Source organism: Zingiber officinale, chromosome 6A (genome assembly GCF_018446385.1).
Source record: "Zingiber officinale cultivar Zhangliang chromosome 6A, Zo_v1.1, whole genome shotgun sequence".
NCBI lineage: Eukaryota > Viridiplantae > Streptophyta > Magnoliopsida > Zingiberales > Zingiberaceae > Zingiber > Zingiber officinale.
The window spans coordinates 121,463,261-121,490,575 of NC_055997.1; the positions used below are offsets into that span (position 1 = coordinate 121,463,261).

Consider the following 27,315-nt stretch of genomic DNA (forward strand, 5'->3'; position numbering starts at 1 on the left):
TGTGTTGTGATCGTCCCCTCATGATGTTCGTAGATAAGCTTACGAATTGCATGACAGCTATTTATGTTCCTTTGCATCTTCTGAGCGTATGTATGAAGATAATGGCTCGCTGGTATCCTTAATATTCGAACACGTGGCACATGATATACTTACAGTCACAAGGTCAAATCATAAACTACCAACTTCATAATGTCGAACCACCTCGCCACACTTGAGAGGGTAGTATGATACATTGATAGATGAAAGCGCACCAATAATGTCATTCTCTTTCAATGCAACTACAGCCGGGTCCTTGCCTTGTTGGATTTTGACATGGATGTCGTTTACATGGTCATCCATTTCTTTACATTTCTTCAGAAATGAGCTAGATCCAAATCAGATATATGGAGTTTGGAGATCATTCATAATTAACCTAATGGCAGGTATAAGTACGATATTATGATAATTATGTAGGAGTCCAAGAGAGATCATTGTGCGAGAGAGAGAGAGAGAGAGAGAGAGAGAGAGAGAGGGGGGTTTAATAATGGAGATGATTGCACAGGAAGCTCACCCTCCAGCTAAGCACGCTTAAGTTTAAGGTGTTGCATGGATTAGCTCAAAGGCAGCTGTAACCCAACTACCCCCCGCAGCTAAAATATAGTTTCCCTTGAAGGAAGAAGTACTACGCAGGGTGCTAATCATGGAGGAGGAGATGGCCATGCTCCTCGTGTTCCCGATGCTCCGACAGATTGGCACAAATCAAGGACGAGGCCGTTTGGCGTTTAGCTACGAGGAGCTGTTCTCAGCAGAAACCATGGATCTGATGGAATTTACTGGGGAAACTCGATCGACTCATTAAAAACATGCACCCCACCACCTCCGCCCTTCTTGAGCTGTAATGCACGGCATTGCAGAGCCCGAGCTCTCCGCCACCGCCACCACCACCACCACCAGAATGGCAGAACCCTGTGCCATTAGGCGACCATTTATTTATTTCCTAGTATAAGTTAATTTGATTGGGACGTTGGCATTCGCGCATCTCGATCACAGCTGTGGCTATCTTTGGTCGGACGGCTGCCGGTCGTTGGGTCGCACCCAACGACCAACAGCTTTTGGGCCATGTTGGATTAGTGCTGTGTCTTCTTCCGAGTGGCCTGGGCTGGAGATTCTAGAGCCAGAGGAGAGGCGGCCGGAGGAGATTGCCAACCTCCGAAAGAGAGAACATGCGGACGGAATTGTGGCCCTGCTCAGCTCTTTGTTCGTAGGTTCCTTAGAGTTGATCACTTCAAATTCAAGGCAAAATGACTATCAACTGCTCTGATCAGTTTAAATTTGGGGGGGGGGGGGGGGGGGGGGGTTCTTTATGCCTAAAGTTGGCTTTGTTGGATGATTTATGCCTAAAGTTGGCTTTGTTGGATGATTAACTAACCTTGGATAGATCGATAGATAGATAAAATAGACAGAGCAATCCTTTCCCCTTGGGTTAACAAATAAACTACCCCAATTAAGTCCATCAAGGCGAGATATCCCATGATTTTCACACCTTTTAAGAGCAGAGTCAAGGATAAAGTTCCGCTTGCATGTTGGTAAACATGGGTGAATCCCATGACAGAGGGCAACAACTGTTCGCGGGCGGAGAGAAGCATGTAGATAATCACATGGCTTCCCTTGTCTTTATTCAAAGGGAACGAAATGGAGAAGAAATGCCGTTCAGTTGAACTCTCTTTCCACACATGCTTTCATAGGGAGCAGAGATTACTGAGAACTCCACAATGGTCCACTTACTCTCACATGTTTCTGTTCTCGCTCCTCATGGAGGATCGAATGTGCAAAAACAACGCATGCACTGCGTCGATCTGCTGAAGGAAGCAAAACCCAAAATCCTAATTTGTTGTTGTTGTAGTTGATGATGAGGAGATGAAACGATGTCGGGGAGTCGTCTCTAGCTCTGCCTATTTCAGATATGAACAAAACAAATTGTGTATTTTGATTTGAAACAGTTGGATGAGTGGTATACTACAAGGTAAATACGTACAGAAAAAGCCACATGGGAGCTGCGGCTAGACGAAGAAGAGAACACTAATAAAGGACGGAACTTGAAAGTGTGCAGCGGTATTTGCAGGTGCAAGAAAGTGGCCATGGCGGCGGCGGGCACTTGGTTAGCGGTGTATCATTCCAAAAGAATAAATACTTTGTGGTTTTCTGTGTTATTATGAAGTTAAGGGGCGGAAGAGGACGGGGGCGCCGAATTGTGGGTAGAGGAGCAAGAGGACGGTTGGGGCGTGGACGTAGGAGGGCGCGAGGCGGATGGAGAAGCGTTGGAGGAGGACAGCGACGGTGATCTTGGCCTCGAGGAGCGCTAGGTTCTGGCCGATGCACATGCGGGGGCCCAGGCCGAAGGGGATGAAGGCCGTCGGGTGCCGGGCGGCGCGCGCGGCGCCGTTGGCAAATCGCTCCGGGTTGAACTGTGCCACGTCCGGCCCCCACAGCTCGGCGTCGTGGTGCAGGCCCATGATGGGGATCAGCAGCTCCGTGCCCTGAGGGATACGGTATCCTCCCAGCTCCACGTCCGCCTTCGCCTGCCTGATCGTCGCCACCGCCGGCGGGTACAGCCTCAACGTCTCGTAGATTATCATCAAAAGCTGCGACGGCGACGAAGAATTCATCAAACGAGAGTTACTCGGACGTCTATAATTCTGGGATGTGGCAAAGCGTACCGTCTTGAGCTTGGGGAGGTGTTCGCGGGAGGGGACGTCGCGAGGGCCGCACACGCGGAGGACCTCCGCCCGCGCGCGCTCCTGCCACTCTGGATGCATCGCCAGCAGCACGGTGGTCCACGTCAGGAGGTTGGAGGTGGTCTGCTTCCCGGCGAAGAAGAACGTCTTGCACTCCTCCACAATGTCACGGACGGTCATCCACGATGCTGCCGACGGTGACTCTGTTGGCGGCGGGCACCCCGCCGCGGTGCTCTGTTTCGTCTCGCTCGCGTCGATCATTAGACCGAGCAGATCCTTGACATTGCCCTGTGGCTGCTCCCAATCCTCCTCCTTGCGTTTCCTTCGCTGGACGATCAACTCGGCCAGGCTTCTCTTCATTTCCTTCTCCAATTTCCACGAGTTGGTATTCTTTTTCGTCGGTAAAAATCTAATTTCGATCATTTTAATGATGAAATTAAATCCATGATCCTATTTTAAATGCGACTGAAACAGTAGTGGAAGTTGGACAGCGACGCGATACCTGTAGCCAGGGATGAATACGTTGCGGAAAGCCTCTGCCGCGAAGGCCATCTGTTGCGTCTGCAGCTTGAACACGGCCTTGCCGTCGTCGAAGCTTCTCCCGAAGGCGGCCCGAGTGATGGCGTCCTCTGTCACCGTCTGGAACCACTCCGACACGTCGATCTCTACCTCCTCGCTGGAGGTCGGCAGCTTCTCCACCATGCTGAGCGCCGTCTTTCCGATGAAGGGAATCAGTAGCTGGAGTTTTACGATTTTTCAGATCAATCAAAGTGAAAGCGACGGCGATCGAAATGGCAACGGAGGGAGAAGGGCCTACTTTGAGGTTCTCTAAGTGGAAAGAAGGGGTGAGGACCTTGCGGTGGTGAGCCCACTTTTCTCCCCGGAGGCTCACCAGCCCCTCGCCCTCCAGCCTCCGGACCTCCGAGTGCGACTCGTAGCGCTCGAAGACGTCAGACCGCGACAAGAGGATCTCCCGGATGAGGTCGGGGTCGGCGATGGCGAGCCGCGGCGTCGGCCCGAACCATAGCAAGAAAGGGGAGCCTGCAAACAGAGACAGCAAGAGCTAACTGAGCAAGCGTCTTCCCTGAGAAGTGGGATGACAGAGAAAGAGAGACAAAGCCAATGAGCAAACGCAAGTTAGGACAACTGAAAGACGCAGACAAAGCGATGAAAAGGAACAAGAAAGAGGCGGCTCATGTACCATGAAACGCCCGCACAATTCAGTAATCAAGCTAAGAAAAAAAAAATCACAGATGCATAACCCCACAACGATCTTTTCGAAAAGGGAACATGGGAGGAAGGAAGAGGCCAAAATGCGCAAGGAGCAAGACAAAAAGGCAAAGGCATGGGGTCATGCCATGCGTTCACAGCACCGTATCTCTTCTTCCAGTGGCTGTAGAAGGCGAGGACTCTGGGGAGGACATTGTGCTGGTTCTGAGGCATCACCATCGGCTTGGAGGCGGCCTCCAGCATGAGGCCTACCATCTCCTTGACGCAGCCAAAGAAGAAACGGTAAGGGGGACCTCTTATTCCCTGCTTCGCAAAGTAGCGCTCCACCCTCTTGGGCCTCCACCACAGGTAGTCCAGCACCCTGAATGCCATCACCATACACGGCCCTATCGCGCACAGGAACAAGCTCCACTGCCACCACCACCACCCCATCATCATCATCTACTTCTTTTTCTTCTTACTCTTATGCAGGCTCACAGGAACATCAAACTGAGAGACAATCGAGAGCAGAGAAAATTGAAGGGGCAAGGAAGCACAAGGGGATTGAGATTATATAGAGAAGGGTAGGCCGGCGCCGTCGAGGCCGCCTTCCGGGTTTAAAGGGCGAGACAAAATCTATGGTCAAATGACTGGATTGACCTTTAATGGATGGGAATGGGTGAGCCTATTGCTAACTATACATGGGGCAGTACAAGAAGAGATAGGAGAGGAGTGGGGACAGTGGAATCAATAGATAACATATTATGAGGAGAAAAAAAAACCAAAAGAAATCAGGTTGTTTGTTGTAGCAGTTTATCTATCCATCAGTGAGCCAGCGACAAAACACAATGAACGCTAACACGAAGCTCAACTATCTGTAAGTTTTTTTCCCCCCTCTCTCTTCGACCACTTTAAAAGATCAAGATGACTGATCATGGATGATGAGTCCTAGAACTTGCTACAAAAGCTCACCGGCTCAGTATAGTTTTGGACAGTGCAGCAGCTTTTTTTTTTTCGCCCCGTTAAACATTTTTCCAGAAATCTGAGAAGACTTTACTCTGAGTTGACAATATATGGAGTCGCCATTGATTCCGCAAGTACAAGTCCAATGCCGAGTATTGACGTGTGCTTTGCTCTTTTTACTGCCAACGTCTCTGGATTTAACTTTATTTTTCTTCCTCCTCAGCGTCTTCTTAAAAGTAAAGTGCCAAGTGGAGACTGGAGTTGTCCAAGTCCGCCATGCCCCCGAGCTTTTTAGAAATCCTCAGTATTCCTGATCAGATGTAACACGAGATCATTCATATATACGTTTAATCATGTCACCTGGCTCAGCCCTTACCTACCTGTACGCCCAAAGCTGACAAATTTTGGAAGGTATATTCAGCCATTCGACGACCTCTCAGCTTCCTAGAAGCCACCGAGATGAGTTTTGTAGTGTCATTAAGGTGCATTTAGAGGCATCGAGCGTAACCTTTGTATATAAAAAATGGCCAAAGCGTCGTCCAAGTACATATCAGAATCCACAAGCAACATTAAATTAATGGCATGCAGCCAATTTTGAGAACTCGTGGGGAGTTAAATACAAGACCAGAACTTTGAGAACTTAGGCGAAAGCTTCCCTTGATCCTTGACACTGTAGGATACAAAGGCAACGACTTTGTTTGGTTGGAGCAGATGAAACCGATTGCACTGCTAGTCTCTGAAAATTGATATGCAACGGCCGAACCAAGGCGTGGACCCCAGCGTTGGAGGCCGGAGAGGGACAACTCTGCGGCCCCACCTTCTCGCCCACTTCGCCATGTTGTCAAATGTGACCGAGACAGCATGCATGGGACTTCGTGCTCCCAGGTGGTCACAACCCCCAAGCTCCGGGTTGGGGTCTTCCGGAACAACCTCCTCAAACCCCAAGAACACAACCCCAATTCTCTTCTTCCTCGCTCACTCTTGGACCGGTCCTTGCTTATTTGCTGGAGAACAGCTCCTTGACTTGCTGGAGCACAGCTTTTTTGGCCTCATCTTGGCTAATTCAGCTTTTGAGTTCCTCTTTTCTTCAAATACCTCCAGGTCTAGCTGGTTGTTGGCCGTGACGCTTGCAATCCTCTAAAAGTCTTCCGTCTTGAACGGACAGATAATTCAGACTTGTTTTGCATTCATCAGCTCCAGTGAAGCAGTGATGAAGTCGATTACAGTTTCAATTCCAGCAATAGAATATCCATGGCACTGTTCTGGCAGTGACTTTCTTTCAGCCATTGAGCTCGTTCGTAGTAGCTCAATATCATTTGACAGCTCAACCTTCTAGCTGAAGTTGTTGAAACTGCTAAAGAAACTAGAGATTAGAAAAACAACCATGATATCACTAAAGTATGATTCAGGAATGACATTTTTTAATGGCTTTCTGTAGCTCAATCAAATTGCATTCTTCATCATGGAAATGACAACTGACATTACTTATTTGTTTAAACAATCATCTGGTATGATGTCTTAATCCTGTGGCCGACTGCTATAAATGCAACTCCAACTCTCAACAATTCATATGCGGAATCAAGAACTTGTTGCCGTGTTAGCTTAATTATCGAACAGAAACCTATCTGAGATCCAGCAAATCTTGGTCCAATCATAGATGGCCGAGTCTCTACCTGTCACTGCATTACTCGAGGAGGAAATGGGCTTCCTACGCATTCTTTTAACGTGCCGAATGCGATTGCGATGTTTATATAGAGAAACAGGCCAGTATTTGGCACCTACCTACTACCTGGTGGTCCTTGACCAGTTGTTGCAGGGCAGTTTCACTCATACAGTCTCACTTCAAGGCTTGTCAAGCTTCCTTGCAGAAAGTTGTTCCTGAAACTGAAAGGAGTTGATCATTGTCCTGCCATTAATCATATACATATCGCTGCAATCTACAGAATGTGCTGTGAATTTAGCAGTTATCTTTATTTAGATGGGCCTACTCGATATGGACCACTTACGATGACACTGATCCCATCAGTCCTATTGAGCTATCACAAACTGTATCTTGGCATCAGAAAGTGCCTACACTACTGGCGCAGATCTTTTACCTACACAGTCTATAATACACTGTAAAGGAAAATGAAACAGATCACTTACCTGTTTCACCCATCAATGCTTTTTAAAAAAATTTATTCTTGTTGATTATACAGCGGTGGAGCTTTGAGAATGGTAAAGTAAGAAGGGCATGCAAGATATATACACGCGTTTCTTGGCTCGTTTCGATTGTCCACTATCTCTTGTTGCGTTCTCGTTGATACTTGCGGTTGTTCTTTCTAAGCACAAAAGGCAGGGGAATGGTAGCTGCTTTAACTTTGCACAGGAGGCAATGGAATGGAATGGAGTAAGAAAGGAGGTTGCAGAAATTGAGGGGGGAGATGAGAATTTGTTTTTCTGGCGCAAGAAGACAAGTAGAGAGAGGACCACTCAAGGGGGAAAGGCTTCAAAAAGTTGGGCCGCCCAAAGAAAGCACTGCCTCTTTATTCTGGTTGCTGAAATGCTGCCTACGGCAAAAAAGTCTGCATGCCACTGTGAGTGAGGCGATTCAACTGTGCTGCAATTGTAGCTTTCAAAGTTAATCCACTAATACGATGAAGACTAGACTTTATCTGATTTTATTGCAACGGAAATATTGCACAGGGAACAGAATACAGTGACGAAGAAGTGAAAAGATCTAAAATCTCATACATTGATGATAATATTTAGAGCGAAAAAAAACAAAATCTAGCAAAGCACAATAAAGATCTGATAATAGTTTAGCTCACGTGACCGGCACCGTTGCGCCGCCGATCTATATTTTTAAGTCTTCAATTTTCACGGGACGGCACGTGATTGATGGCGGTGCGGTGCTCACGCCCGCTCCGGGTTGCGGATGCTGACGAGCGCCACGTCGTCGACGACGGGCCCGCAGAGGGAGCTGAGGTCGTCGCTGCGTGTGACGTAGTTGGAGCTCCAGAAGACGACGCGTGTGCGCGGCTTGGCGGCCGCGAACCGCAGCACCGCGCGCTTCCATCCGCCCTTCCCCTTCGATTCGTACGCCACCTTCACCGTCTGCCCCCCGGCGAAGGCCTCCACCATCAGCGACCCCGCGCAGGCGTTTCCGGCATCGCCCACGGCGAAGGTGAGCGCGTAGCGACGGCCGGGCACCGTGCGAACCACCTGCGCGATGGCCGACTCCTTCCCCGCCAGAAGCTCCACCGCGCGCCGCCCGCGCGGCACCGCGAAGTGCTCCGCGTCGATGTAACGCACGGCCTTGAGCGACTCCACCATCCACCCCGGGAGCGGCGAGTGGTCGTCCTCGATCTGCGGCGGCACGAGGACGCCCCACGTCGTGTTGGGGATGATGTAGGGTCCTTCCTCGAAGTCCCCGTTCTTAAACAGGTTCGCTGCCGGCGGGGGAGGCATTAGATCGAACAAGCAGCGCGCGCGAGTCGCGTTTAGTAAAGTAATTAAGTCTTACTGTTGGTTCTGCGGGGCGGGAAGAGCTGGCGAATGGCGACGGAGTCGATGAGGGGGCCGCAGGCGGGGTCCTCGGAGACGCCGGGGTTGTGGATGACTAGGTCGACGGCGGCGGACTTGGCGAGGAAGGCCCAGGAGTAGGAATCCCAGCCGTTGCTGCTGTACATGGTCTGCATGGGGAGGACGCCGAACTCAGGGGAGGCAGAGACGTTGAGGCGCTCCTCCTGGGCGCAGGTGCGGGCGGCGCTGAAGGTGAGGGAGTAGCGGACGCCCTCGGTGAGGCGGACCCGCTGCTTGATGGAGGCGTCGTTGCCGAGCCGGATGGCGAAGGAGCCCTCCGGCACCACCAGCAGCATGTCCCCCTGCTTCTGCCCCCACTGGATGTATTCCACGAATCCCGCCGTCTGCCATTGCGGGATCGCTTCGTGGCCAATCACCTGCGTGCCCCGCAGTGCCGATCGCCGCGGCCCCTGCTCGAAGTTCCCATTCGGCAGCAATCCTGCTCGCGATTAACAATTTTGACTCAAAATCCTTCGATTTGAACAAGTAAATTTGATAGTTCGTTAGAGATCCTTTATATGTTTTTCGATTCTTCATATCGATTTTGTATGGTAAACCAAACAGATACTGATGACTCAACATGATAGCTGATGAACTAGAGAACAAGTTCATCAAAAATTTTCAATAATAATAATAATAAAGTTGTTCGCTTTATTTCTCATGCTTTAATTGGTTTTTAAAATATCCACTGGAATTTAGTTATTATCATTTTATTCTTACATTTATAATGTCATGTTGTCCTTGTATTTTTATATGGCATTATTGGTTCACCCTTTTTTTAGGTGTGCATTTAACAACCTCATAGAATTGTGTTTTGATTAAAAAAAACATTTAAGATAATAAGAGTAAAATAAAATTTTAGAAAAATATACTTGAATGTATTTAGTTTTTGATAAATTTACAATGAAAATATGCATTTTAATTGTACAAAATTATTAAAGAAAGGTAAATTTCATGGTCCTCTCTAACTTCGAATGATAAATATAAGGCTCATACAAATGCATATATTGACTGAATTTATATTTGAAGTATAAATTATAACACTTAAATCATAAATTATGAACAAATGTGAATTATCACGAACTAAAACACTACTTCTAAATCTTAAACTCTGACAGAATCTAAATTATCAGGAACGCAGATCTAATCCTAGTTGATGATTTAGAGATATATAACCAACTAAAATATTTCTAAATCATAAATTATGACCAGATCTGAATAATCAGGAACTTAAATCTAGCCTTAATCGATGAAATAGAGATATATGAATAAAAAAAAGGTGAAGTTTGCCCTGTTTGGTGAGAGAAGGTGACCATGTTTCAGAATTCTTAAACTGTGTGTGTTATTTAGAAAAAAAAAGGGGGGACGAAATTAGGTTTCCCTATGAAAATTATGTAATTTTAATAGAATAAATGAAGCAGAATCTGACAGGAGAAAGCTTCAGTCAAAATAAAACTATCTCACATGACTTAAATCTAATCGAAGCAGTCTGATTCTGTTAATAGTGTTTTCAATCTGATTTCCAGACCACTAAGGAGTCATTATCACCATTTCATTCAATACCTTCATAATTTGCCCCCGAAGAAAATTGAAAGGAAATACAAAAAAGAAGAAGAAGAAGAAGAAGTAGTGAGCTTTGAAATCTTACCATCCTTGAGAGCTGCAGCTAGATGAGAAGAAATACACAGAAGCAAGAAATATGGAAGCAGAGGAAGCATTTTGATTGCCGAGACTGCAAAAGAGAGGAAGATGAGGAGAGAGAGAGAGGAGCCAGGCAAAGAGAGGATAGATCAGTGAATTATTTGTAGCAGATGGTCAGGAGAGGGGTCGACTTTCAATGCTTGTCCAGAAAAACATGAGTCAGCTCTGTTTTCTATACCCCAAATGCCACTTGATCTAAACAAGAACAGCATAAGCAAGGAATCTGTGACTACTGGTTATTCATCACACAAACTCACTAAGTAAAACTGTTAAAGCAACAGCTTCACAAGGTGCATGAGTCTGGCCTCATTATATGCACCGTACTGTGTTCTTGGTGTGCCAGGGGTAAACTTAAGCTTAAAGCCCAAATCTCTGACAATAACTGAACAGACCACATGGAAATTCTTTAACAGTAGTTAATGTGCTACCTGATCGAGAGCACAAGGCATCAAAAGCTACTGATCAAAAGCTTAACAAAAGTTAAGGCAGGGTTCTATAATGTTTGAAGATATGTTGGACACTGCACCAGTCACATGGCTTGAAAATAAAACAGAGGATAAGGTGAGATAAAACTTGGATGAAGTTTCTTTTCACCACTACACGAAACAGATATCTGATAATGAGGAAAATTGTAACAGATCTATACTTACTATCCAGGCAGATCTAGATAAATTTATGTAAAGGGACTTCATCCTAGTTCTGAGTAAGGTGGACCAAAAAAGACCAGCTCAGACCAACTCAGCTCCATGGCAAAGGACATTCAGACCTATATATGAAAGAACATTTTGGTTATGAGGAAGAAAAAACTTTAGAAATTAACTTTAGAAATTGAGCTTATTCTGGTGACTTGTATATTTCAAAGCCAGATAAGTTCTGTCTGTTTGGACTCACAGCTCAAAGAAGCAATTAGGAGTTTCACGTGCTCTGCTCTCAGCCATCATGTGCTAATTAATCCAGGAACTGGCATGCATGTGAGCTGATTCCACAGTTTTAGCTGAAAATTTAGACAGAAAAAATATAAAACAAAAGATGCTCCACCATTGCCTTGTCCCATAGTTCTCCTTTGTTTAACACTGTTTTTTGCCCTAATTATCTTGAGTCTTGACCTACTAATTCCAGTGAATTCAGGAGGAAAATAATGGGAGTTCCATGATTGTGTGCTATCACAAGGTGAGAGTCAGAATAAGCCATGCCCTGCTCTCTCTGTCCTCTCTTCTCCCAAGAGAACCTCATCCCCAAACCATGCACGTCCCCTTCTCTACCTCTGCAATAGGAGTAACATGGCTCCATATGACCTGCCCTCGCTGCAGTGCCATGCAGCAGCTTCGCCTTCACTTCCAATCTTGTCTGTTCCTAGTTATACGCTTCGTTTTGAAGGATTCACCTCCTTCAGTTAAAACCTCGAGCTCTGCATCGAATTGCAGGTTGTAAGGTAATTATTTTTTAGATATTATACAAGTAATTAAATAATGTTTGTTAATTATTATTGGACACGGGGCATTGGGAGTGAATCTAAAAGTAATGTAAAATTCATGATAAAAATGATGTGATAGTTAAAGTTAAAGTGATGTGTCAATTAAAATAAGGGTGTATATATTCAGATGAATCATTTCTAAGTGAGACTCCTAATGCAAACTCGGGCGAACTTTAATCCTATCGGGGTCATGGGGTGCAACACCTTATAACTGATAGGTAAGTCCCTCAACATATGGTTGGTCAGTCTTATATCTGGTCGGACTTAAAGGATTTAGCTTCCCATTCTTATGATACAAATCTCAGTATACGACCGGTCGACCTAAAGTGCTAGTCAGATTTAAGGGTCTTAGCGTTCCACTCAATGGCAATACATACAAAATAAACTTGGTCGACTCCTATAATGGTCTAGCATATGGGCCCAACTCCCTGATTCTATAATACAACTCCCAACATATGACGACTTGGCCAGAAGGTTGGTCGGACTTATAGGACATAGTTCCTCGTCTCTCAACGTTAAGATAACTCTCAGCATATGAACGGTCGGTCAAAGAGACGGTCAAACTTAAGGAGCTTTGTTCCCCACTTCTCTTGTCAGTCTCCCAGCTTACAGGCGATTGACCTTCAGGCCGATCTGATTGCTTGCAGGAGACAACATTATCAAGGAATCACAATAATCTGTCAGAGAATAACAGCTACTTAACAAAGAATATTCCGCCACCAAGGCATATAAAGAAAAAAGAACGTTCCTATGAGGGTGTCCATGTAGCTTTCATTGTTTGGCGTTACTTAACATATTCTGACATATGGTATTCTTAGCTGCATCATTAATACAAGGGTTAAAAAAGATGGCTCATGTGCATAAAACGGAACCTTCCTCAGGTTGGACTTAAGGGCCTCAATGCCCCACTCAGTGCCAATACACACAAAATAAACTCGATCGACTCCTAAAATGGTCGAGCATATGGAGCCTAACTTCACGATTCTACAATATAATTCCCAACATATGGCTAGTCGGCCAGAGGGCCAATCGGACTTATAGGGCATAGTTCCCCATCTCTCAGCATTAAGACAACTCTCAGCATATGGATGGTGGGCCAAAGAGTAGGTTGGACTTAAAGGGCTTTGTTCCCCACTTCTCTTATTAGTCTCCCAATATACAACCGGTCGGCCTCCAGGCCAATCGGACTACCTCCAAGAGATAACATTGTCAATAATTTACAATAACTTGTCAGAGAATAATAGCTACTTGACAGAGAATATTCCGCCACTAAGGCATATACAGGAAATAGAACCTTTCTCTGAGGGTGTTTGTCAAGCTTCCATTGCCTGATGTTACTTAACATATTTTGATGTATGACATTCTTAGCCGCTTCATTAATACGAGGGTTACAAAAGACGACTCATGTGTATAATGTTAGAGTGTATACTGAAAGCCTAAGCTTTTGTAAACATTTATTTTGAATAAAGAATCACATTTGGTCAAATTGTCTACATTTGTTTGTAGTTGTTCAATTAATTTATATTGTATATAACATAGTATGTGGTGTCACATACAGAAGATGATGTTATCAGTACCTTATAAATTATAAACAGTAGCTCACGACCAAAATGGAAAGGAACAAACCATTGGAAGGTCGTAGTGTAACTAGGAATTAGTTTATCTTAACTATATAATTACACTAGTACACTTAAACTGTATTAAGTAAGACCATTAGAGGTCTTTTCTTTTATACTGACTATATAAAGGAACAAAGACCTCAGTTATTATGGAAGTGCGTGCTCTTAATCCTAATATAATAACAAGCACATATATTTGATATTCATTTCTTTAATTTATCAATGGGTGAGATTTAGTTCGATAAATCAATAAGCCCGATAAGTTGGGAAATGATATCATTTATAGTGTGTGTTGTTGATTATAAAAGGAAACTGTGTCCTAGTGATCTAGGTTGATAATATCCCCAAGAAGAGCTCATAAGGATTGTCATGTTAGACCCTGCAAGTGGACTCATTCCGACATGACGATAAGGTTGAGTGGTACTATTCTTGGACTAAGATACTAATTAAATGAGTTGTCAGTAACTCACTTAATTAGTGGACATTTGACATCTTAAACACAGGGAGACTAACACACTCATAATAAGAAGGAGCCCAAAAATGTAATTTGGGATTGGTACGGTAATTCAATAATAGTTCTCTAGTTGAATGAATTATTATTGATAAAATTAAGTTGTGTGTTCGGGGCGAACACGGGATGCTTAATTTTATCGGGAGACTAAAACTAATTCCTCCTCTCAGTCCCTATCGTAGCCTCTTATTTATAGAGTACTATACCCACCTATACCCACCTTCATACCCATGATGTAGGGGCCTGCCAAGCTAGCTTGTGGATCAAGCTAGGGCCCGCCAAACCTTGGTTCATGGGTGGTCGGCCCTAGCTTGAACCCAAGCTTAGGTGGCCGCCCCCCATTAAATTAAAAAGAATTTTAATTTTAAAATTTTCTTATGTGAAAGATATAATTTATTGGAGAGATTAAAAATTAAAATATCTCTTTTAAAAGGATCTACAAAAGATTAAAGAAAGAGATTAGATCTCTTTCCTTATTTGTAGATTGGAAAGATATTTTATTTTTCTTCCTTGTAAATTATTCACATGTTGAAAAATTAAAATTATAGAAATTTCTTTTTATCAACCATGAAGGGATTTTAAAAGGAAATTTTATTTTTTAAAATTTCCGAAGACAAATAAGGAATTTTAATTGTTGATTGAAATTGCCTTGTTTGCTCTTAATGATGTGGCCGACCATGACATGAAGGTTTAGGAAATTTTGTTTAATTTTTCTTAATTAATTCATGTCAAGGAAAGTTAAGGAAATTTTATTGTAATTAAATTTCTTTATTTGACAAAGCTAAGGATTATAAAAGAGGGGGTTTTGGGAGACTTGAAGGTGAACAACCTCTATTATTTTTCTCCCTCTTTTCTTCCTTGGTGTGGCCGGCCCTTCTCTTTTCTCTTCTCTCCATCCTTGTGGCCGAACCTCACATCTTCTTGGAGATCAAGTGGTGGCCCGATTCTAGCTTAGAGAAGAAGGAGAGAAAACTTGTATCCCTTGGAGCATTGGTGGTGTTTTCTCTTCATCCTTGGAGAAGCTCTTGTTGTGGCCGAACCTTGAAAGGAGGAGAAGAAGGTGCTTTGGTGGTTTCTCATCTCGGAAGATCGTTGCCCACACAACGTCCGAGGTTAGAAGAGGAATACGGTAGAAGACCTAGAGGTTTTTGCTTGCAAAAGAAAAGGTATACTAGTATTTAATTTCCGCATCATACTAGTTTTATCTTCATGTAAAAATACCAAATACAAGAGGCATGCGATTCTAGTATTTCGAATTTGTTTTCGATGTTGTGTTCTTTTGTTTTTCTTTTCCTTGTGATTTGATTGTTCTTTTCGATTGACCTAAAGTTTTTTAAGGAAATTAAATATTAGCTTTCCTTAAAAGGCTTTGTCTAGGCGGTGGTGGTTGTTCCCATATCTAAGAAGGCCAGGTGCCTCGCCATGCAGTCCTGAAAGCTAATTTTGGAAATTAATATTTAATGGAATTAATAACCTAGGTGATTTGGATCGAACGTGTTAAGTTCCGCAGGCGATCCAAGTTTAATTTAAAAGAACACATGGTAGCTAGGAAAGGTTCAGACCTTTGTACAAAATTTTTGTACAGTGGAACCATTAGGTTTTCCGAGTAGCAACCAACATATAAAACATAAACTTCCTTGAAGGGTGGTTGTACATATTCCATTACTTGACATATTATGACATTAGATATTCTCTAACACCTCATAATTATAGGAGTTCTGAGGGTCAGTATAAAAATGAGTCATCTTCGTTGGTAGGTACGCTTTACAAGGTCAGAAAATACATAAATCTATTGTTATTGTTCATCTTCTTCTCCACTTTTCGTTGGGCTGTTGTACTGACTTGAGCCTTAGAGTGTCTGCGCTTGAGACCCCCTCGATTCTTGCTCTAACACTCTCTTTTGCTCTCTTTGCGGTGTGCGCAAGAAGGATTGCCAGGAAGGAGTGTCAGGTGTCATCTCTTCTTCATCACAAAGTCTTCTTTCAGTCAATAATAGAGTCATCTATCCAGTATGTCATCTCCATCATTTTAAGGTATGATCATTAATTATAGTATCATATTTGTAACACCCCAAATTTCATGATTTAGAGTTCTAAAAGACCTTATTAAAATCTAGAAATGTTTTAGAAAAATTCTAGAGATTTTTAGAAATTTTTAGAGTATTTTTATGGAATTTTTGGAGTTCGTTTGGTATTTTTACCAAGAGAAAGAAGTTTAAAAAAAAATAAAAGAAAAATAAACTTGTAGAAGCTGGGTTTCAAACCCAGAACCTCCGGCTTGAACCAAAACAGGCCCAACCAATCGAGCTAAGCTCGTTTTGTTAACCATATATGGGAATCAATTGACTTAAGGTATAGTTTTGGAAATAACCCTAGTATAAGAATAGCATTAGTAAGTTATTTTCCGAAAACCTAAAATTTCTCTCAAAACTCTTTTCTCTCACGCGGCGTCGGCGACTTCTCTCTGGCGGAATCGCGGCAGCAAGCAACCATGTCTCCGGTGACCGGCGAGCTCCCTCCTCCGCGGATTCTTCACAAGTCCGAGCTTCCCTCGGCAAGGAGAGTGCACGGGCATGAGAAGAGGCCGAAAGATGCAAGTTTCCAAACCCTAGAGCTTGCTTCCTCCTTCGGTTGGGGGCTCATCCGAACCCTAGGTTTTCCTTCGGCTGTAAGTCCAAGAATAAGAGGTGAGTTGCTACTCACCTGCAGTAGGAGAGGTTTTCGGATTTTGATTGAGAGTTTTCTCTTGTCCGGTTTCTTTCAGATGTTTTGAGGTTTATGATCTTGATGGATTCGGTTTTAATCTCCTTGCTATACAAAGAGTGTAAACAGCCCTTGCATTTAGCACTGAAAGTTTTAGTTTCTGGCCACTTCAATGACCATGAACGGATTTCTGTTAAGTGGCAGTCTTAGTTCCTTTCTTACTGTATCGAGTATGAAATGGTTGTAATTTAGCAATTCAGTGTAGGATTCCCTGAGAGGTACGAGCATGGACAACTCTTTTGCATCAAGCATTAGTTAGTTTTATTGTTTACTTAATGAACAAGAATAGACAAGTAGTGGAATGGTTAGGTATTCTATTAAATCTTGTTTTAAGTTTACGAGTAGTTCAAGGATTATATTTTTCCTTCTTTGATTGTGGCAGCAGTAGAACCTTTTATTCCTGCCGTGAGCAGGATTAGTTTCTGATTCGATTTTTTAGTTAGCAGTTCAGATTTGTATTCCTTTACTTTAAGTAGCATTCTGTTTTTTTACAACATGTTTAGAAGCCCTAAAGTAGCATTCTTTGCCCTGTTTTTACAGCATGTTTAGAAGACCTAAAGTAGCATTCCTTGCTTTTTTTTCAGTATGTTAGAAAGCTTAGAGTTTCATTCTTTTGCCCTGTTTTTACAGTGTGGTTAAAAGGCTTAAAGTTGCTTTCTTTTGTTTAGTTTATAGCATGATCAGTAAGCCCAAAGTTACTTGCTTTTACTCTATTTTTATAGCATGCAGATTTTTATAAGTAAAGTATGCAGATTTTTGATAGGCTTAATATGCAGAGTTTTGGTTAAGCTTTGCATGCAGATTTATGTTAAGCTTTGTATACAGATTTTCAATACGTAGGGTGTGTTCTAGTGCACACCAAGTGCTTGATAAAATGCTTAGCTCAATATAATGCTACAGTAGGCATTTTAATAGCTCAGTAAATGCAGTAGAAGCATTTAAAATAACTTATTTAGTCTTGCTTCAGCTTATATGGGACTACGGTCCAATGGGTGGGCTCCCACAGTCGCCTCTAGGTTCAGATAACCTAGTTCTAGGTTCAGATAACCTAGTAAAAGCAAGATAAGAAAATTAGCTATGAAATCAGTATTTTATTTTCAGCAATGGCACTGTACTGGATTAGATATCCATTGGGTTGGGCTCCCACAGTCGTCCCTAGGTTTAGATAACCTAGTAAACCCTACTAGACTCGGAACTTGCAATCCCGGGTTTAGTTAGGGATGCGCGCACAGCAAGTACAGTTGCCGGGCCCATCAGCAGCATGATTATTATTTTGATCTATTATGTAAATAGTTTTCAAAACTTCACAAATTAGTTATGTGAATACAAGTTAGACTCAGTTTAGCATTAATTAGTTTAGCTTAGGTATCAATTCAGTTTCTTATTGATACACATGATAGTTCTATGATTAGCTTTACATGTTAGTATTTCAATTAGTTCCTTTGCTATTTATGAGTATGATTAGCTATACATGTTTAGTATTTCAGTTAGCATGATATGATTTCTTTGCTATTCATGAGCATGAGTAGCTATACATGTTAGTTTCCAGTTAGTTGATTTCTTGGCTATTTATGAGCATGAGTAGCTTTACATGTTAGCATTCAGTTTTAGCATGTTTTTATTTATATACATGCATATCGAGATTTTGTGAGTAGGATAGCGCTCACTAAGCTTTTAGCTTATAGATACTATTTTCCTCCTACTGCAGATAAAGGAAAAGGAAAAGTATAAGAAGGAAGGCGACAAGGAGATGCTGTGACAGTGTGTGTGATGCCAGGACTATGGAGAGATCCAGAGTTCGCTAGTGAATTTTCGGGACCTACCTGTTTAGAGTTTTAGTTTATGTTATTATGAAGTTGAGATTGTAATTGAGTTTATTTCCGCATTGTAGTTTGATACCTCCTATTGTTGGAGTGATATGGTTGTTTGCCACTGCTAGAGTAGTTTCATATTTTTATTGTGCTATTATACTGCGTGGTTGTGAAATTATATGTTCCAGCCGCCTGTGGCTGAGTATACATGTTATGTATCCCAGTTTGAGGTCACCGGTACAGGGGAGACTCTGCCGAAATTTTTCAATAGAGTTTCTATGTGATTTTTAATCATACCGGTTAAGTAGAGTTAGTAGTCAAGTAGCGTCCACCTTTAGAGAATAGTAGTAGTGTAGAAAGGTGGGTCGCTACAATATTGATTTTAGATATTACAATAACTAGGTTTAATTTTATTATGTGATTATTCTTTTTAGCCATAACCGAGTTTTGTCAATCTGCAGGTATTAATATTTTCAGTATTTATTTTAAACTAAAATATTGTATGCATTATTTGTATAGTATTTTTAGAACAATTAAGTGGCTAAAGTGTTTAAGAAATTAACGGCTATGTAAATTAAATACAAAAAATTAATTTAACAGTATGTTAAGTATTTAAAAATAAAGAATTGTTAAATTATTAGAAAGAAATATTAGATTATAGTTGATGCAATATTATATAGATTAATATTGCATTTATTTATGAGAGATTAATTTTAAAGAGAATTAATTCTACAAGATATAGAATTTAAAAGGGTTAAGATAATTTATAAAGTTAATTAATATTTATTTAAATATTTAATAAAATTATGTAAAGAGAAAGACTTTTGATTGGTGGTTACTCAAGAGTAGTCAGTCTAGTGCCATGTTTGTAAAATTGTGATCTTGGATCATAAGATCGTACGATCCTATGATTCAGAAGCATACATTGAGTTAGGATCATGCAGAATCAATTTTGATCGTACGATTCTATGATCCAGAAGTATAAATTGAGTCAGGATCGTGTAGAATCGATTTTTATAGTAGGAATGTAACAAGATCGTTAAGATCGGAACAGAATCAGTAGGATTGTAATAGGATTAGAGCAGAATATGTGAAAATTTTGAGATGTCATAACTTTTTACTCGGATTAAACTACGAGATTTATAATATATAAAATCAAATTTTGTTCAAAGATCTTTAATAAATTTTAAAGTTTATCTTTAACTATCCTATTTCAAATCCAAAAAATATCATTTAAATTCTTTTCGGAGGTTCAGAAGATGTTATCTTTTTATTATATTTTTTTCATCTTGTTAGAGTTTTAAATTATTTAAACATATGTTTAATTATTTTTGAATTAGTTTTTGATCAATAATATTCTGTCATTTTTTTTTCTAAAATGATGAATTTTTGAATGCCTATTGTCTAATATTGTATGATATCACTCAATTTTTAAAAAATTATTTTTGACATTCATATTTGAATCAAACTATTTAATAACATCTGTTATGTACGTTATGTCTTTTATTAGTCTTTAAATTGGATTATTGAATGTGTTATTATTATTGTATTAATAAAATTTTTATATTTTTTAAATTTTATGATATGAAAATATAAATATTATTACGGTACGATAATTAAATTATTAGTTAATTTAAATTTATATATCTATTATATGATTCTATATTTAATGTGTAAATAAATATTTTAAATATTTTTTTAATTATTAATTTTTTAAGGATTTTTAGCGTAGAATTACGATTCTGCGAACCACTGTGGTCCTCTTTGATGCGTACACCTGTCGGTATTTTTTTTTTTTTTTTGTGTTTTCTTTCCCCACGCTAAACCGGTAACCGACGTTGCCAGTAGTGTTCTCTCCCGGCGGTCGACCTGCTGGCCTAAGCAGTCGCTGCCCGCCGCCGGTGATGAAGCGGAAGAAGTGGAGGGCGGAGGAAGAGGCGACGCTTATTCGGGAGTATGCGGCCCTTCTATCGCCGGCGGCTCGCTCGTCCCTGGGCGCTCTCCTCGTCGCTCGGCTCCGCACGCGGGAGAAGAAGTTCCAGCCGATCGCCGACCGGGTGAACGCCGCTCACAACCTCCGCGACCCCAACGCCTTCCCCTTCCTCTGGTCCTGGCGCGACATCTCCGTCAAGATCCACAACATGCGCCACCAGTTCCTCCACGTCAAGCGCAAGATCCACTCCCTCCCCACCAACCTTCACGACGAGCACGCCCTCCATCTATGGCCCAACTTCATCATCTACAAGCAGGTCTTTGGCGACCATCACGATCCCCTCCACCGCCCCTCCCTCGAAACCGCTGCTCTCGACGAGAATCGCTTCGACGATGATAGCATAAACGAAGAAGACGATGGATATGATGACGTTGAGGAGGACGATGGGGTCCAGTTGTTGGATGACTTCTCTTACTCCGACCAAGAATTGATGGAGAAAGACGAAAGGGGTATTGCAACAACTGTAGATCAAGGGGAAGAATCAGAGGAATTAGGGTTAGAATTGCCAAGCAAAGATCCTAGCCACTTCCGCAGGAAAAAAGTGGAATTTTTTAGTTCCAAGATGGTAGAGATTGGTGAGATTGCAATGAGGAGGGAGGAAAGGAGACGCGAAAAAGAATTGGTGAGAGAGGAGGAGTATCTGGAGAGGGAACTGCAAAAAAGGGCATTTGTGCACCAGAGGGAGATGGACGAGGAGGAGGACAGGAGGCTGCAATGGAGAAAGAGGAGGCTAAGGGAGGAGAGGAGGGAAGTAGAGGATATGGAGTGGAGAGAAAGGATCCTGGTGATGCAGATGGAGCACGAGAAACAGGCTATGCAAATGCAAGCCGATGCTTTTCAAGCTCAGATGCAAATGATTGCCATCTTGGTGAGGATTATTTGCCAATTCCTTGGAGGAGGAGCAGGTGGTTCTGATGGTGGAATTGGGGGAATGCAACATCAAGTGATGCAGCCACAGCAACAAGAGCAACAAGAGTCACCTGAAACATTGGTTGGAGACAATGGAAAGAACGGAGATGACTCTACCACGCACTATGTGTAGATTTCATGTAAGTTTGTACATTAATTCTTTGTTTCCAGTTACTTGTCGAATGCTGCAGGTTTTTATATACTAGTTGCAAGACAACATGTGCCAATTTTAATTTGTGAAGAAACTATTAGCCTTGAACAACTAGTATTGCAATGTTAGAGATTTGTTCCATGGTATCTACCCTTTGATCGCATTGCTGTTGTTTCCTACTCTCTTTTTCCCCCTTTTTTTGTGTGTGTGTTTTTGGTTTTTGATGCAACAATTATAGGTGAACTGATTATGCCAATGAAGTTTTTGACTACAGTAGAATGATTTCTAGGATAATAGTACATGGAACATCACCATAGGTTTAATAGGTTTGAAATAGAAAGTAGTGTTGTGAAAGATGTGAAAACATTGAAATCTTAAAAACAATAAAAGAGAATTGAACCAACAGAAAGGAAGAACAAAAACTTAAAAATAGCTAAACATTGTAACTGTTTTGTCTTTCAAAGAGAAGAGTTTAAGTACAGGCTGTTGATATGGCACATCTGTGTCTTTCAATTAGTACAAGTTGACAAAATAATCATTGTAACTGGAGCTCTCTATGCTGATAAAAGGCAAAAAAAAAAAAAAAAAAAAAAAAATCCTTGTTGGAGTCTCTTTCAAAGTGACTCGGATCTTTTCCATCATTGTTCAGTTACTCTTGCTTAGAAAGGTTTGTTAATGCTATGATAATACTTTTGACTTATCTTATTTAATCTTCATTGTAAAAATTAAGAATTTGACCTCATTACTGTCATTCAATATATATTTTACATGGTTAAAAGACAAGTACTTCAAATGGAATCGATGGTAGCCAATCTACAATTGAACCCATTTAGGAAAGTCCTGAAACAACATTTGCACTAGATAAGGACCAAACGTTTTTAGAAGGACCCGAGTGACACAAGCTGCTTTTGACACAATAACATGACACAACAAAAATTGTCAAGAAACGCTTGTGGAGGGAAGACAGAGGAGAAATGAAGGGATGAGAACTGACAACAAGAACAAGGGGAAAATGATGACTGACATAGAAACACAGCGAAGGAGCAAACTAAGACTATGATACTACTGGATGTTGCACGAAAATAACATGGTGATGGTACATCAGTTGTTTGTTTGCCGATAAAGAAGAAAAAATCTATGAATTGTGAATTATAATTGCTTGAATGAGTGAAAAAAATAGGGTGAGATCCAGTTACATTAAGACATGAACAAGACATAATATATGCAGTAAGTTAGCATGAGTAAAAAAGGAAATAAAACAGTATTTAAGGCACTCTAGAAACAAAATAAAATAGTATTTTATGCTAGTAATTGGTTTCCTTTCCTACGAGTTTATTTTATTTTTGTTGTTTTCTCTATCTGGGATTTTTGTGACACAATTTTACATATAACCGTTCCTTGTTGCAAATATTACTAACAAGTGCATGTAAGAGTGCCAAGTCATTAAACAGTCTAATTAGATATGTTTATCCAATGATAACTATGCTCATTTTGGTTAAGTTATTTTTTGTGTTATTTGATGATCTATGTTCAATTTGAGACTTTACTGTTAAATTAGAATGATCTAAGAGTCGATCAATTCCACTTAGCTTCATACAGCATCTACTCAAAATTCACATAATCATACCAAAATCTGTAAATATACAAATCACAAATGCTAACTAACAAGAGGATTTATGGGAATTGAACCTCTGTAGTGGAGCCACCCATTAGATTCTGCAGTGATTTAAACTAGGGCATTGACTAAATTTATGAAGCCATAAGTTGATAAGTTGGAATTCATTATTATCAGACTCCACTCTCCACTTAGTCTCATATTTTTAGTTGTGAAATAATACATTTGTTCATAATGCATATGATTTTCCTTTGTTAATTGACTGGAAGCTCGAGTATCTAAGCCACATGATTAAGGCTATCAAGTTAGGCCTCCAGTTTTCTTATGAAGTGATTTATTCAGGTCATGACATGATCTAATCCATTAGATTAATTATGAAAGAAATTTACTGATAAACAAATTGATTGAGTTTAAGGAGTTAAAAGGATAAGAAAGGGATAGTAAAGAGCTAAAACAGGTTTTAAACAAAAGGAGATGCTGTAGATTTATCTACTTGCAGGATAAAAGAAAATTCTTAGGACAAACCTGTCTGACCTCTTGGTCATTTAACAATTAACAAATTTGTTGATTATTTTAACAATGGTTGGCACTTAACATTATAATCATTGCAGAAAATAAGAAAACAAAAGGAACTATACATGTCAGAATTGCTGCAAATAGGAAAAATTTTCAATTACTGCAAATAGCTTCATTTTGGAGCTTTTAATAGTGTTTATATTGCTGAGTTGCCGAAGTTGACATTTCTTTATTTAGTAACTCCTTCTCAGTCTTTTTTTTAGTATGATGATTACTACCTTATAAAATAGCTATACAGTACTTAGGCTTGGGCTAGAGTTTATACTCACCCTATGAGAAGATTCCATCCTCTGAAATTTCAGGAATCAGAGTAACGACCTTATAACGAAAGAAGGTTAAGGAGTCGATAATTATTAAAGCAGAAGCAAGGTCGCCAACAACTACAAAGCTACAACGTGATCCAGGAAAAGTAGCAGTTAAATTATTGAGGGAAAAGAAGGGTGAATTGTTGATACACAGGAATTCCGCAGTTTGATTAAACAACACTATATTGGCATCTCACCTTATGGTCTAAATTAAATGAATTGATTTAGACCTAAATGAATTGGGCCCCTGGGCTTGGTGCGGTAGTACGAGGGATGGTGTATTTTTTAAGTAATTAGGATTCAATTTTTTTTTTTTTTTTTATGTCGGACACATCTATTGCGATTGAATTACCGGTGAAGTTGGGACACTACATCAAGAGTCATCATACTTTTTGGATTTATTTGATAGGCGAAATGTGGGGTTGGAGTAGGGGTGTCAAAGATGAACTCAATCCGTCAATCTGGTTCGAGTCGATTCGAAAAATATCAAATTAAGATTGAGGGTTTTCAGGTTCGGGTTGGGTTTATGTTAGGGTTTTTGGGTTGGTTTAGGTTCAGGTTGACCTGAGTTTAGGATTTAAGATTTTTTTTTGAGGTTAAATTAAAATTTATTTTGAAAATTAATATGTATGTAATAGTATGATGTTAGTATAATAATGATGAAATATGTTAGTATAATAATGATGAAATATTAAGATAAAGTAAAAAAATTATAGGAAAATAATAATAATAATGATTTTTTTTTTCGAGTGGAGCAGGTTATTCCGATGGGTCTGATTATTTGAGTTTGGATTTAGAATTTTCAAGTTAGATTTGAGTCGGATTCGAGTTAAGATTTTTTTATAATACTAGTCATTGTGCGCATTTGCATGGGTAATATAATATACAAATATACATAAATTAGTGCTCTATATCCATAAATTGGACTTGGTAAGGGTTCGCTAGATCCATGTAGTAGTACAATATAAGAATGACGCTCAAGAACCCTAATGGCAAATTATTGTAACGGACTCTCTCTCATAAAAATTAATTTAATTTTTTTATCAGATATTAAATCGATAAGAACAAATAATACACTTGATATTAACCAAAAGATCAAGAAATGTATACTTTTTAATATTATTGACCCAAGGTATTTATAGAATTTTTTTCGCTCGTGGTGCTATCAATCTTAAGATATGAGACTACAAAGAACTATGACAGGATATATTTTTTATATAAAAAATAATTTAAAAAAATATCAATAAGTATTAAAATTATTTTTAATGTGAGAAGAAAAAAAAGATATTAAAGTAATTTCATGATGTGATTCACGAAAATTAATTAATAAGGGTACATAAAATAGTAAGATTTTTATTTTGATCAAAATTTATCCTAATCGATTCAATCATCTGAATGAGCTAAGTGACTAGAATATGTCCAATTAGAATAAACTCTTTCCTAATTTTTAAGATTATAAGTCAAATTATATCCTTTCTTATTTATTTTCCTAATTTATTAATAATTAATTATATTTTTAAAATAATATTTATTAATTAAACATCTTACATTCATTTTCTAGCCGGACTATTGAGATTTACCGATAAAAAAAACATTCGCTGAATTACAGGAATCCAGGTGTTTGATTTTTGAATTACAGGACCAGTCTGGAATTGATGAACTTTGAATGGAAAGCGTCTTTATGGATAGTTAAGATACACGTCAGTGTAGGTTGGGACTTCACTGACAGGTATGTTTTTTAAAACATCTATTTAATATCGTTGGAAAAGATAATTTCAATTAGTCTCATTAATTATCTTTGGAGTAATTGATTCGGTTCCATATATAAAATAATATTAAATGGTCAGTGATGTGGATATAGGAGAAGAGCAAAGAAGAAATTGGGGGAGAAAGGAGGGCATTTGAGTCTTTTGGTTGATTAGGGCTTGAGGAGAAAAGGAGGATACACTGGATAGGGGGGTGGTGGTTCGGGCTCGTTTTCTACGGCCACCGCCAACAGGGAGAAAAACCTTCCTCCTTCTCAGGCTCCTCGTCGGTCGCCGGCCTTCACCTCTTCTCCTCTCCCTCTCCTTATCGCGCCGCCATGACTTCCCTCTTGAGGTCGCCGTCGTCGCTGCCTCCGGCCGAAGCTTCACACACATGGCCTTCCCCTGCCACCGCCAGCATCACTGGTGCCGCCAACTCCTCTCCTCCCTCGTCACTGACACTTCTCTCCCCCTCCTCCTCGCGAGGTCGTCGCCAGATAGATCGGTCGCTACTCCCATTCTCTCCTCCACATGACGTTGACAGCTTCCTCCTATTCTCCCTCTCTCACGCTCTCTCGCGAGACGTCGCTATCATCCTCATAGTGAAGTCGTTGCCGTCGCGCGACCAGCCGATGCCTCCCTTCTCCCTCGCCTCCGAATCATTCATCTCTCCTCTAGTCGACGTCTTCCTTCAGGGCCTGGATGTCGTCTCAGGCATCACAGCCTGGTGGCCCCTCTCGTTGCCTTCGCTGTCCACCAACCATCGTCGCCTCACGCAGACTAAGCACGTAGCTGCGACCCCTTCTTCCTTATAGGCGCCCTTCTCTTTGCACGCTGCCCTCTGGGACCTCCACCCACTTTATTGTCGTTGCGAGATTGCCGGCTGATCACACCTGTGCAAAATCTGCTTTGAGCCAATGTAGATCCCTCGTCGTCGTATGCCTCCGACCTGCGTGCCCCTATTGCGTTCCCCGCCTTAGTGCCGCTATTGTGCTCCGGCTTTCGTGTCGTTATTGTGTTCCAGCTTTCGTGCCGATCTGGCTTGTGCGTTGTGTTCATGTCTATGTGTAGTGTCTCGGCCTGCGTGTCGATGTCTTATCTCGACCTATGTGCCACTATCATATCCCGGTTTACGTGTCGATCTCGTGTCCCGGCCTGCGTGCCGATCTCGCTTCCTAGTTCGCGTATCATCTTCCGGATCCAGGTCACATTCGGCTTCGTGCCGCCAGACCCAGCTCCACATCCGGCTCCGAGTCACCTGCTCTTCCGGGTCACGACAACTCGACCAGCGCCCCATCCGAGGGCGTCCCCCTGGGCTAGGGTATGTTTTCTGTACTCGCCCCTCGTTTATTTTATTATTATATTATTAGCTTGTTACTTATACATTCATTGGATCCGCCTCGAACCTCGAGGTACCAGGGACCGAGAGGACCCGATCACTGGCTGCATGTAACGTTGACCAGAGGACTTTTGAAGACTTGGTCAACACAGAAGCCATCTCAGCACACCCCTCTTCCGGGACATCGCGACTCAGTCAACGTTCTCGCCATCTCACCCAGCGGTCCATCCGACTCAGCTTCTGGATGGGTTCAAATTTGGCGTCGTCTGTGGGAATCTCCTTCACCTGTTCTGGAACGTGAAGATGGACGACGTCGGGAGGTTCTCTGCCATTATCACAGCCCCGGAGGATCCC

The 27,315-nt window shown here is 41.2% G+C and overlaps 3 protein-coding genes and 1 pseudogene across 3 annotated transcripts; 1 reads left to right on the top strand and 3 right to left on the bottom strand.

The window, feature by feature from the left end:
• Nucleotides 1-1,975: 1,975 nt before the first annotated feature.
• Nucleotides 1,976-4,509, bottom strand: LOC121997814 (cytochrome P450 734A6-like). The gene is made up of 5 exons (XM_042552443.1): nucleotides 4,088-4,509; nucleotides 3,532-3,755; nucleotides 3,217-3,452; nucleotides 2,697-3,123; nucleotides 1,976-2,621 (listed from the first exon to the last, which is right to left on the bottom strand). Exons 1-5 carry the CDS (start codon nucleotides 4,383-4,385, stop codon nucleotides 2,190-2,192), a joined length of 1,617 nt encoding a protein of 538 aa, XP_042408377.1. The 5' UTR covers nucleotides 4,386-4,509; the 3' UTR covers nucleotides 1,976-2,189.
• Nucleotides 4,510-7,518: 3,009 nt separating this feature from the next.
• LOC121997816 lies at nucleotides 7,519-10,367 on the bottom strand. The gene is made up of 3 exons (XM_042552444.1): nucleotides 10,099-10,367; nucleotides 8,392-8,889; nucleotides 7,519-8,317 (listed from the first exon to the last, which is right to left on the bottom strand). The coding sequence occupies exons 1-3, from the start codon at nucleotides 10,166-10,168 to the stop codon at nucleotides 7,782-7,784; spliced, it is 1,104 nt and encodes a 367-aa protein (XP_042408378.1). The 5' UTR covers nucleotides 10,169-10,367; the 3' UTR covers nucleotides 7,519-7,781.
• Nucleotides 10,368-20,126: 9,759 nt separating this feature from the next.
• Nucleotides 20,127-24,245, top strand: LOC121997817 (stress response protein NST1-like). The gene is made up of 2 exons (XM_042552445.1): nucleotides 20,127-21,370; nucleotides 23,875-24,245. The coding sequence occupies exon 1, from the start codon at nucleotides 20,233-20,235 to the stop codon at nucleotides 21,361-21,363; it is 1,131 nt and encodes a 376-aa protein (XP_042408379.1). The 5' UTR covers nucleotides 20,127-20,232; the 3' UTR covers nucleotides 21,364-21,370; nucleotides 23,875-24,245.
• Nucleotides 24,246-24,808: 563 nt separating this feature from the next.
• Nucleotides 24,809-24,985, bottom strand: LOC121999024 (annotated as a pseudogene).
• Between the last annotated feature and the right edge of the window lie 2,330 nt (nucleotides 24,986-27,315).